Below are 12855 nucleotides of genomic sequence, written 5' to 3' on the forward strand. Positions count from 1 at the left end.
ATAGCTTTCTAGTTGTATTAAAAAAGTTTATTTAGAAAGTTGTAAAAAAGTCATCCCAAATGAAATTGAGTCTTCTAATCATATCCCCTTCTTGAAGAGGTACTTCAGTCATGTCAATCAAATCCTTGGAATACAAAGTTCATTGAAGAGTTTTTAGTATATGCATAATATTTGAATTTGAGATAAAACCCTAATGAGTTGAATGGTTGAAGAACAATTCCACTAAAATTGAAAAAAAAAATTCCAGTAAAGTAGAATTTCAATTCTATGGATTTAAATTTAATAAATTTTATGGTAGTTTAATTTTGAAAAATTATTTGATATCATAAATATTGAATTCAATTAATTTTTTTTAAAAAAAAAAATAATTTAAGCTATATTAATTAAATTGTAATTCATTTAATTACATCTTAAATAATTAATAATGAACAATTTGATAAAATAAATAAACAATATTTTTTATTTAGATTAATTAAATAAAATGCATATTAATTTATTAACGATAATAATTTCTAAATAAATTAATATTAATTATTAAGGTTAATATGTTTACTTTATTGAATGATTTTTATCAATTATAGTTTGCATAAGTTAATATTCTTATTAATCAGGAACTAGTAATTTATAAAAACTAATTTAACATAAAAACTTAACTAGATGAAAATCTACACCAAAGGTTGCCACGAGTCATGCCGACGTAGAATCGAGCCCTAGCCACATCATTGCCCGGCCAACTGAAAAAATAAATAGGAGAGCTCCAGAAAACAAGCACAATGTATCTGCCAGCAAGAACCATCATAGGAAGGCAAACAAAAGGTCCATCCAAACAGCCAAATTAACAATACCAGGGACTATCAACCAGAAAGGCATCCAACAAGTAAACCAGGGAGGCAACCACCAGCACCTCCCACAGAAATTACCTACCACGTCTGCCCCTCCCACGAGCCCTTCCACGAGAGGCAACAGAAACAACCGGTTCGTCATGCAGCAAGGCAACAATATTCCTAAGATCATCATCACCAAAAGATTCCAAAGAAATGGAATCGGAATCGGACGAACATTGAAGCCAATCGACATGCACACGCACATCCATCCCAGAATTGTCCTCCACATGATACACCAAGGCTTGAGGGTCAATTAAATTAATTGGCACATCAATAAAAGAGTTATGAACTAAACCGACATTTATAACAGGGGACGAACTGGAGGGGGCAGTAGACTTAGAGATCGAATTAGCATAAGTCTCACACATAACCCCACCCAAAATATCAGTAGAAGGAACAGACCCATTCGGGCATTCCACAACCACAGGAGGCATTGAAATAGCAGCCAAGATGCTCGGGGCAGACATCACCAACAACATGGGACCGGAATTAATAGCATAATCAAGATGACCATCAGCACTATTACAAGCCCGAGGGTCCCCAGCCACAACCTTCACAGAGGACACATCAGCACCAGCCTCATCAACAAGATTCAAACCATTCATTGAATTAACAAGCAAATGAGCAGCAGAAATAGGATCTAGAGAACCCAAATCAATAATAGGTGGAACAAAAGGTAAGGCATCAGGGGACAAAACAGTAGCATCATCGATTGGGGGATTAAATTAGTGGACATTCTCCGTCAAAATAGCCATATTCTCAACAGATTGGGGAACTAAATTAGCATACGGGTTAAGAGCATCATTAAAACCATCATTAATCACATTCATTCCAGACATCATGCACGGAGCAGCCACAGTTTTAGGCACTTTTTTAAGATGAGGATGCAAAATACAACAATCATCCTTCAAATGGCCTAATGAGTTACAGTGCAAACAAAAATGAGGGATATCATCAAAAAATAACAGATTGAACGTATCCCGTATTAGTAGAATCTACCCAGATCTTATCAGTGAACTTTTTGGTGACATCTAATTCAACGAGAATGTGAGCAACCGAAGGACGGCCGTAGCTGTGTCCGATTTCAACGTACGACCAAAGAGAATCCTAGGAGAGAAGAGATGTGGTCTAAGATGGAGAAATGAAACCCATATAGGAACAATCAGGGAATCAACCTCAACATCCAAATTAGGGGACCATTTCACCACTTTCATATAGCAATTATTCATGAAATAGGAACGGTGAGAGAAGATACGACAATAACCAAAGTCATTCAGGAGCTTAATCAAAACGTTCCTAGGGTTAAGAACCATGACCGAACACTCGCCTATAAGTTTCAAATATAAAAAAAAAAAAAATTCGAATTGCATTGATAGATGGCCGCTTTCCAGGAAACCGACCAACCAAAGAAAATTCGAAAGGAGCAGCAAGCGAACAAACTTATTCCTCAGAAATAAACAACGCCGGTAACCCACGGTGTGACGAAATACGCAAATTCGGAAAAGGAACCAAAGACGAAGAAGCGCTAGACAAAGCTTCCTTAAACGAAAGAGCCGGAGAAGCTCCATTCAAAAAAACCGCGGTCGCGAAGCCGATCCGCCATAAAGACCCGCAAAGGAAAAAAACAGGGAAAACTAGAGAGAAGAAGCTTCCCTGAGGCGACAGGCATCCTCGCAGCGAAAGGCGAAGAAGGGTGAAAACCCTTGCAGAGCGAAGCGACCAGACATTTGAAATGACATAAGTTAATATTCTTATTAATCAGTAACTAGTAAGAGGTTGTTAATTTTCTAAATAGTAAAAAAAAATTGACTTTACATGCCCTCATAACATTCAAAATTAAAGAAATATGCCCACCATTTTTTTTCTTGGACAAACATGTTTGATTTAATCAAATTAACTAATGATTTTCTCCATCTCATTCTCACCTCTATTTGTAACCCAAGCATATGTCTACATGCATAAGCAAGAATATTCAAACGAGTTAATCTGAAAAGAAATATAGCCTCAAATAATAAATTCAAACTTTACAAAGTTTCTTTTTTAAGTGTATTTTCTTTATTATTAATAATTAAAAAAATAATAGTTTATAAATACTTTTTTTATATAATTAGTTCTTATGCATTTAAAATAATTTTTATTTACAACAACATTATTTTTAATTTAAAATATTTATATTCCAAATTAATTTATCGAATAAGAGTTATTATTGGAAAAGCTAAGTGCACAACCCAATTATATTAATTACAAACAGAAATCACTTAAGCTACAAAATAAATATAAAATACAACGTAATTTAGAGTTGCATGAGTATTTTGTTTTCGTTCCTATTTATGCATTCTAATGTAAATTTATTTTATTTAATAAATTATTATTTTAGTAAGATTAGTTTTTTTAAAAATTTTAAGCTTAATTTGAAAAAATTGAATAAATATAAGGCTTGACCTGAAAAATAAATATAAAAAATGAGAAAGAAGAAATTGAGGCTTCCTGTTGGAGTATCCCTAAGGCATCTCCAACCGCAAAACTTCATTTTTCAACGGGCAAATTAATGTTAACGCAAAACTCCAAATTGCAGCGGTGATGCTCCAAGTGAACCCATTTTAGGGTTGTTTTTGATGAAGGTAACGATCGCTCTCCCTTTCGCCTGTGTTTTGTCGGTTGAGAGCAAAAAATTGGTAAAATGCAGTGAGTGAACAGTCGACGCCAAATTATTGAACGTCGCACTGTTCACCGCCGATTAAATGACGGAAAATTTTCGGAGTTCGGTTGGAGCGACGGAACGACTCCAGTACACTCGTTTTAGCGTTTCAGTTGGAGTATGCCCTAAGGCTTGTTTTGGGGCAACAGAGTTAGAATTTCACTTTAAATCCTTTCAAATTAGGATCTTGTAAATTCTATTCTTGTTGAAAAATTGTTTGGCAACATAACCATCTAATATCCTATTAAATCATGTGGCATTAATTTGTCAATATAATCTCAGTATTTAAGGCTAATTAGTTCAATTTAAAAATTAAATTTAAGTTTTAAAATAATTTAATATGTTAAGTACAAATTACTTATTAATTTCAATTTTAATTATTATCAATAGTACAATGATATATCATAATATATATTATATATATATATATATATATATATATTATAATATATTGAGAATTATCTAATTAGTTAGTTAATTACTTTTTAAAATAACTAATTATTTAACAAATAATCTCATTATTAATTAAATTAAATATCTCAATGTTATTTAATTAGTTTTAATTATAAATTAAATATTAATTATCTCATTAATCTGATTAAATAATTCTACCACTAGTTAATTATTTATTTAATATTTACACCATTAATTTATATAATTAATAATATCCATTTCAAATGATATTAATTAAGCTAAATTAAATAATTAATTATACATTAATTATTCTTCTAATTAATTAATTTACTTAATTATTAATATTTTAAATTATATTAATCAAGTTAAATTAGATTAATTTTTTTCTCAATAGGTTAGAGGCATTTAGGGTTTGCTTCTTTTTTTTTTGGAAAGTGATATCTACCGCTGCCACTTAAAAAAAAAACGATTTCCCTTCCTGTCGGATCGGATCGAAAGTCACGGTATTTTAATCGGAAGCAACTGCAAGAGCTCGCTTGTTGTGAAGGTAAACTATCTTTCTCCCTTTCGCACGCTTCTTTGACCAAATCACCTAAATTTGCGAAATTCTAGGATTTACGGTCCAAAGGGGGAGGCAGAGGATTTGTTCTGCCGTGAGATTTAGCGGGCATTCAAATCCCGTTTGACAGGATTTGGTATAAAATCCTGCTCAAGCATAAATCCTGTTTGGCAACAAGGAGGATTTAGCTTTATAGGATTTAGTATATCCTGTAAATCTGGGTTCAGTAAATCTTGGAGCTGTATAAAAAGCCCGTTGCAGGTTGAATTGATATTCATTAACGATGATATTTTGCTACAGGTTTAAACATGGGTGAAGGCAATTTAGAAAACCAAGATAAACTTATTTTGCGAGGGTTGCAGTTTTATGGATTTCATGGAGTGCATCCTGTGGAAAAGGAGCAAGGTCAAAAGTTCTTGGTAGATATTGATGCCTGGTTAGATTTAAGAATTGCTGGTGAAACTGATGATATAACAGATACTGTAAGCTACACTGACATTTACAGGTAATGTTAACATAATATTTTTTCCGTGATATTATCAGTTTAAAGCTGAACGTGGAACTTAAACTTTTTTTGTAAAACTATGCTGAAACAAGAAAAAGATGTTGATTTGTGTGGTTTTTTACAATTTAATTATAAATATGCTTAAGCTATTTTGTTGCCTGAGATTGCTGCTATTCTGTCTTCTAATAAGATTTTAATTATTTCTGATCTTGAATTGGCAAATGAAATATTTTCTTTTCATTAATGTTATCCTCTTTGATTTAGGAATCTTCATTTTCCATTCATTTATGGTGAATGTTGTATAATAAGCTAGACTTGTTATCTACAGTTTCGTTTAACTCAATTTACATTCTGTTATGTCTACTCATTTGCTTTTCTAGTACTTCAACACTAATTTTACTTACCTGCCATGGGTATATATTTTTGACATTTTGTTAAATCTCAAACTATACCAGCCTATTTTCAAATAAGCCTTCAATAGATGTTTTCCAATCATCCCCCTCTCATATAATCATTTCTTAATTTTTCTTATGTTGTGGAGCCTAATTTATATCCTATAAAGAAATGCCTTATGCAATCTCAATTGCAAATTGACCTAGTTATTAAAAGTTGTTTCATTAAAGGTATTTTGTGAAGGGATCTCCATTGTAGTGTAATATGCTATAGTGACAAGTTGTACACATCAATTGAAAAAATTGTATAAATTTCTTGTTGTGTTTTTGATAGGAAACACTCATAGATCTCAAGGAATTTCTATCTTTGGAAAACAACGAGAATTTTTCCACAAAAATCCACACAAAACCAGGAAAACAACAGATAATTTGTATTATTTGAGGAAACGGAAATGGAAAATACCAAGATACAATTGATCATTTATTCGAAAGGATGATCTATCTCTCTCAAATCTCTAGACACCGCTAGAGCCCATAAAGCTAAGAGATCTCATATTACTATTAATATTATTGTTGTTATACTTATCTTTAATAGTTTCAGCGCACATTGTTCACAAGTCTAGTTTCTTATTATGCATCGATATTTCTTATAACAATAAATCATATGTTTTCTCAATATCAACAAAAATAATATAAATACACACAACTCTCCTTGGCCTATTGGTTGAAAGCTTAGGCTTCCAACTAAGAGGTCCAAGGTTCGAGTCCATGTGTATGCGTTGTGTGTGTGAGTTTGCCTTAAATGGCCTAAATGTCCCAAAAAAAAAAACAAAAATAACATAAATATCTTTTCTTTCTTTATTTATTTTTTATTAATTGTGTAGTACAAAAAATAACCTCATGGTGGATCTTCCCGGCATGAAAAAAATTCAATGTTCTTATCTGATATTGACATGGTTATTCTAATCTATCTTTCCGTAATTCTTTTCCAAACATCATTGCATAACCCATAAATTTGACTCCCTACTCTAACCACAATCCTAGACATCCAATTAGGGCTGCAAGCGAACCAAACGTTTGACGAGCTACTCGTTGTTCGGTTCGATTAAAGCTCGTTTGTGATCGTTTAATTAGCTAAACAAACAAACTTGAACAATATTTTAAATACTCGATTCTTAAATAAACAAATTTGAACACTAATGCGTTCGACTCATTTATGTTCGCGAACAATATCATTTGAAGTTCGTGAACAAGCTCGACATTAAGCTCGATAAAAGCTTGATTAAAAAGGCTTGATCTTGTGTCGATTTTGAACTCGTGAATAAGCTAGATAAAAATAATTAATATTTGACTATAAAATTAATAAATATAAATAATCATTCCCTTTGTTACATAGACAATTACTTTTATTATAAATGTGTTTGTTCATAGATATGTTAATGAACATATTTGTTTGATAGTAAAAAAAATCGTTAAATATGTTCGCGAACAAGCTCGATAAGTACTAAACGAACGAACATGAACTGACCATGAACCGAACATGAACACTCATTAATTTAAATGAACCAAACATGAACACAAACAATAAAGCTCGAACAAACATGAACCAAACTTGAACAAGCTGATATTAAATAAACACAAACATGAACACTCATGTACTTGGCTCGGCTCGGTTCGTTTGCAGCCCTGCATCCAATATGAATTAGAACATAAAAGTTTCAACATTTTAGCAAGACTATCATCTAAGCTTGACTATAATTTGTTTCATTCTTATCAATCAGTTACATTTGCTTACAAATGTTGATGAAACTTAACTTTTTATTGGCATTGTTGAAGCAATTCAGTGACCTTGAAGAGGCGCTTCCTTTCAGTAAAAACAATGTAACTGAAGCATATTACTTGGTATTTGGCGGCAAATATTCATACAGCTAACATTTATATGAGTTTTAGTCTAAGTTCATCATATCTTCTGAACCTTTTTCTTAAATTAATTTTTGCAGAACTTTGAACATTTGCTTATCTAATCTGCAGAACAACTAAAGAGATTATGGAGGGTCCGAGTCAGAATCTATTGGAGTCAGTAGCTCACCTGATAGCAAACACAACACTGCTTAAATATCCTCAGATACATGCTGTAAGAGTGAAGGTTGGTAAACCTGATATTTTAGTTGATGGTCCTATGGATTATTTGGGTATTGAAATACTTAGAAGCAGAGTTAACAATGAAAATAAGTAAGAACAGCTTTTCACATGTAATGGTTTTCTTTTGTTCTGAACAAACTGTTCATCTGTGCAATACAATCTTCTATTTGAGTTTGACCTAATGTTTTGAAATTTTTAGAAGCTAAATTGCGTGGATTTTTTCTTTAATCTTCTATTTGAGTTTGACAAACGAAGATAATTTGGCAAATAGTGATAGGGAATCATAATAGACAAGTGGTAGACTAAGATCACTCTGTATAAAACTTGTTCAAAGTAATTGTGAATAATAAATTTAAACATCTCAAGTAACTCTCTATAGGAAAGAATAAAAAATGAGTTAGTAGTAAAGCCAAGCCCAAAAAACTGGGATAAGGCTAATAATGATCATGATGATAAGCTTCTCCAAACGTATCTAATTTTACATCTTTACCAAACCTTAGCTCAATCCAATCAAACCCAATAATTCTAGTTGTGTTTAGCCCAACTTAGATGACCTAGCATGACTCTACTGGACCTCACTTAACCATATTATTCCAACCAAGATAAAGTAATCCAAATGAGGGGAATAGATTTTCTTTAGTTGATTCTACAAAATAAGATAATTGAATCAATCTATTATTATGCATGAATGCCTAATGCTATTAGAGCTATCTTGTAAGAGGCGATGATAGTTCGATTCAGTATGATGATTAGGGTCTTCAATAATTTTTTATTGTTTATGGTTATAATCATTTCCTCATCTCTTCTTCATTAAGATGAATATTCCATTCTTATGTGCCCCTCTTTGTAGAGAAAGACTTCCAACTGGAAAGGATTTCATTAGCACAACAATATGGTCAAGAATATCTAGTTCTTCCTGCAACATTATTTCAACTCTTTCAAGTAGAGTTCTTCGCAACCCAGGTGTTTTCATATGTTGCGAGATGCTTACTTCCGATCATCATTCAATGTTTGTTATCCACTCATATTTAGGTTTGGTTTGGGACGTTTTTTTTACTGCTTCTTAAAATAAATTTTTAGTAGAAAATTTTTATACTAAAAAGTTGCTTTAAGAAGCAGTAAGAAAGGCGTACCAAACGAAGCCTTTGTATGGTATTTGATGGAATTTTTCTCGATAGTATCCTTATTTACTAGCACTCTAAAACGAAGAAATAAAATATAAAACATGTGTATGCTTATATCAAGCATTATTAGCATTAGGGGTGTCAATTATTGATACAAACCGATAACCCGACCCGAGCACGACCAAAAAAATCTAGGTTTGGGTCGACCCATTTAACAAATGGGTCGTGTTCAGGTTGCAGTTTTTGATTCATTTGAAAAATCGAGTCGGGTTCGGGTCAACCTACTAACCCGGATTTGACCCGAAATCTGAGAAGGCTTTGGCACGTTGGCGACTGTGCATCCGGGCTTTGCCTCAACCCTCGAATTCCAGACGGAGCAGAGATTGGCATAGGGGCGTCGGGCTTCAGTTAGACAGAGACTTGGATGTGAAGGGTGGCTCGTTCGGTCTGCCAAACGGGCGGAAGTGGGACTCCACATTGGTGTGAGGATCGGAATTCGGAGGTGTGTTTCAAACGTAGGACTTCGCCACTTCGGTCAAATAGGGTTGTTGGCCTGCGATCTCAGTAGAGGCGAAGGCAGCTTGGTCTTGTTCGGTCACGAAACTATCAGGAATCGCACTCACAGGCAGAGGGCTGGAGGTGTTCGAGATTTGAGATGGTTGATTGGCTGGCTTAAAACAGGATTGCAAGCGGGTTCATGGGTCGGGTCAACCTGACAATCTGAGCGGGTCGAGTTCGGGTTGTAAATCTTGACCCATTTAGCTAAACGAGTGGGTTCGGGTCAAGCCCATTTATGGATCCCCGACCCTTTCCGAATTGACACCCATAATTAGCATTTTGTTTGGTTGTAAATCACCACAACTTCTTGTACTTTATTCATATGACTTTTCCAATGTTTTTTTTTTTTTTAGCTTAAAACTGCTTCCTGCTACTCTGAAAACATACATTTAAGATCAACAGTAAGACCCAGCAATAGGATTATGAGTTGGTACTGAAGGAAGGTGACCAATAACTGTAGATAATTCATAGTATTTCTGTGCCTTGTCCAATCATGATGGCAAGCTATACCTGCATCAGGTTCCAACTATTCTTTGATCTTTTTATCATAATCTTCCGTTCTGCTTGTGAAATTTATTTTCTGTTACCAGTTCTTGTTTAGAATCTTCTAGGCTTTCAGGAAAGGAAAAATAATGGACTTGCAAGAAAGCCACTGCTAAATTTCTTTTTTTTTTTAATTATATTTTCTTATAAAAGTTAACAGAGGGCAAATTACAAGGTTATAATTAGCATTATTTGCGCATCATTTTCATTTTTTTTTTATTTTTATATGAAATAAAATATATTTGGTATCTTAAAAATAATGAAAATTTTGATTTTATATGCTTCATGTTGCTTGAAATATGAGAAATTTGTTCAATGTCTTATTGGAGAAATATACATGGAAGTTCATTTGGATTACGTAGATTTCCATCTTAAAAAAATTAACAAAGGGCAAATTAAGAGGTTAGAATTTTAAAAAGGATCGGCATTTCAAAATAATTAAGAAAAATGTAATTAAAAATAAATTTAAGGAGCTTAAATAGCATTTTTTCATAAAACGCAAATTTTTTTTTTTATTATTTTTTTAAAAGTTTATCTCAGATCATTTGCACTCTATAAAACTTGATTAGCTTCTCATAATCTATAATTAGGATAATCATTCGGGCCATGGATAATAAAAAAGACGAAACTATCTAAATGTGCTTATAAAAAATAGGAGCGTTAAAATTGATAAAAGGTAAAATTAAAAATAATTATAAAATATTTTTAGATATAATTTCGTTTTTTACATGTAGAATATAGGATAAATAATGCGTCCTTAAGAGTAGTAGATAAAATTTCAACAAATTTAAATTTTATACTAAAAAATTATTTTAAAAAATAATAATAAAATTATTTCAAACAAAACCTTAAATTTTACTTGATCCTACCCCTCCTTTCATCCAAACAAGATACAAAAGTTCAAAAGGAGAGGTAATTGAATTCTTTATCTGATAGTACAAAAAATAAGAGACCTGAATCAATGGATCATTATACATAAAAATTATCATAGCTGTCTGTACTATATTTATATGATTTTCGGTTTTTCCGATGTTTTTGCATCAATAAAATTAACGTAAAAAAAAAAAAAATTATTTGCGTTAAATGGCCTAAATGTCCTTAAAAAAAAAAAACGTAAAAAATTACTGCCAGCTACTCTGAAAGCCCTCATTAAATACCAACAGTAAGACCCTGCAAGCAGCAATAGTACTGTGAGGAGGTGGCCAATAACTATAAATAACTTATAGTATTTATATGCCTTGTCCAATCGTGATGCTGGCTTTTACACACATCCGGGTTTTTTTTTTTTTTTTTTTTTTTTTTTTTTTTTTTATTTATTTTTTACGAGAAAGTACTGTTTTTAGGTCACTAAAAACTCGGGTCGATCTAGCATGTAATTCGCACCAATTTATACGGGCAAATATTTAAGGCTTTCAGTGTTTGCCAAAGGATTCAAACCAAGGACCTGAGCTTTGCCCAGCCGGACAAGCAGCGGTGGATTCGATTCCAATTCTTGTTTGATCATTTTATAATAATATGTGAGATTTAGTTTTTTTATAAATTTTTTTAAAAAAAATATTTTAGAAAGCTACAAAAATGAAAGTTTTATTTGATACGTTTTCTTAATGTTTTGTAAAATTATTATTTTTAGTAAAAAAATATCTTGAAAGTATAAAAAAAATAGTGATCTATAAATGTCCCAAATGAAGCCGAAGTCTTAGGCTTCATTTGTGACCACTTTTTATTATTTCTTAAAGCAAGTTTCTTGTACAAATTTTATAATTTTTATATTAAAAAGTTACTTTAAGAATCAATAAAAAGCTGTCCTAAATAAAATTTTAATTTGAGACAATTTTTTATTCCTTTTTAAAACAATTTTATAATAAAGAAAAATTATACAAAAATTTTCTTTAAAAAACAGGAGTAAAGCTGTCCCAATTCCCAAATAAAGTCTTATTTTCTGCTACCAATTCTTGTTCAGAATCCTGTTGGCTTTCAGTAAAGGAAAAATAATAGATTTTTTAGAAAACCACTTCTAAAATTCCATTAGCTAAGAAACAGCTATGGTAAGAGAGGAGTTTGTCGGAGACAGTGGACGTAGCGGTGGGCGAATTATTACGTCCGGAAATTCAATCCAGACGAGCCACGTCACCCAAATACATCAAGGTCCGGTGTATTTTGGATTGGTGTCCGGACGAATCCGGACAACATACGTAATAATTTGCTGTGACGGTGATGGTAAGCAGCTCTAAGCTATTTTTAAAATATTCAAAACATCTCAAAATTATTTTAAGTATTTTTAAAAAATAACTTAATTCATTTTACAAATTAAAAATAAAATATTTAGAATAATATTTATGAAATAATATTTTAAAAAAAAATAATCTCAAACATACCCTATATGTGGTTTAAGATCCACATCAACATCATCCTTATTAGCTTTAACTAATAACATTTTGGCTGTTCACTGTGAACATTTGAAGGAAACTCCACCAACCAATGGACATAAATAAATATAACATAATTACTTAGGACATTGTTAAATTACAGACATATTATTTTCTATTTTTGTAGTCAAATAACTTATGATTATCAGAAAAGTAAAACAACGACAAAGCTGTCCCAAACAAACTGCTATAGTTATTTATAAAAGTGATTATAAAGCTGTTGTGGTGAAGTAACTTTTTTAAAAGCTGCTATGAAGAGCAATTTTCTAAAACATAGTTTTTTTCAAAGCTACGAATAAATAACAGCCAAACAGAAATTGTGTTTGGAGTCTGACAAGCAAAGCAGTAAAAACGTTATCCCAAACAAATGCTAAAGTTGTTGCAATTTCTAAGGCTTCATTTGGGACGGCTTTTTTACTGCTTCTTAAAATAACTTTTTATTACAAATGCTAAAATTTTTGCATTCAAAATTTGCTTCATGAAGTAATAAGAAAGCCGTCCCAAACGAAGGCAATATCAACTAGATAAAGCAGCAGGAAGAAGAAAGAAGGAATTCCGTGCATATAATTTGGATTTATAGAGAACACTTATAATTTGCCTCACCATATAA

General features: G+C 32.0%; 1 protein-coding gene across 2 annotated transcripts; it reads left to right on the top strand.

Moving 5' to 3' along the window:
• Positions 1 to 4402: 4402 nt before the first annotated feature.
• On the top strand, positions 4403 to 7795 carry LOC110102772 (dihydroneopterin aldolase 2-like). Of its 2 annotated transcripts, none has more exons than XM_020831247.2 (3): positions 4403 to 4543; positions 4856 to 5060; positions 7484 to 7795. In XM_020831247.2, exons 2-3 carry the CDS (start codon positions 4864 to 4866, stop codon positions 7686 to 7688), a joined length of 402 nt encoding a protein of 133 aa, XP_020686906.1. In that variant the 5' UTR covers positions 4403 to 4543; positions 4856 to 4863; the 3' UTR covers positions 7689 to 7795. The 2 variants fall into 2 exon arrangements, with proteins under 2 accessions (XP_020686906.1, XP_020686907.1); XM_020831248.2 differs by lacking the exon at positions 4403 to 4543 and adding an exon at positions 4550 to 4691.
• Positions 7796 to 12855: the final 5060 nt, after the last annotated feature.

Source organism: Dendrobium catenatum, unplaced genomic scaffold (genome assembly GCF_001605985.2).
Source record: "Dendrobium catenatum unplaced genomic scaffold, ASM160598v2 fragScaff_scaffold_621, whole genome shotgun sequence".
NCBI lineage: Eukaryota > Viridiplantae > Streptophyta > Magnoliopsida > Asparagales > Orchidaceae > Dendrobium > Dendrobium catenatum.

Coding starts and splice junctions, on each gene's coding strand:
- LOC110102772 (XM_020831247.2), top strand. CDS start 4,864: ATGGGTGAAGGCAATTTAGAAAACCAAGATAAACTTATTTTGCGAGGG. Junction 5,061..7,483: donor AGCTACACTGACATTTACAG/GTAATGTTAACA, acceptor TCTAATCTGCAG/AACAACTAAAGAGATTATGG.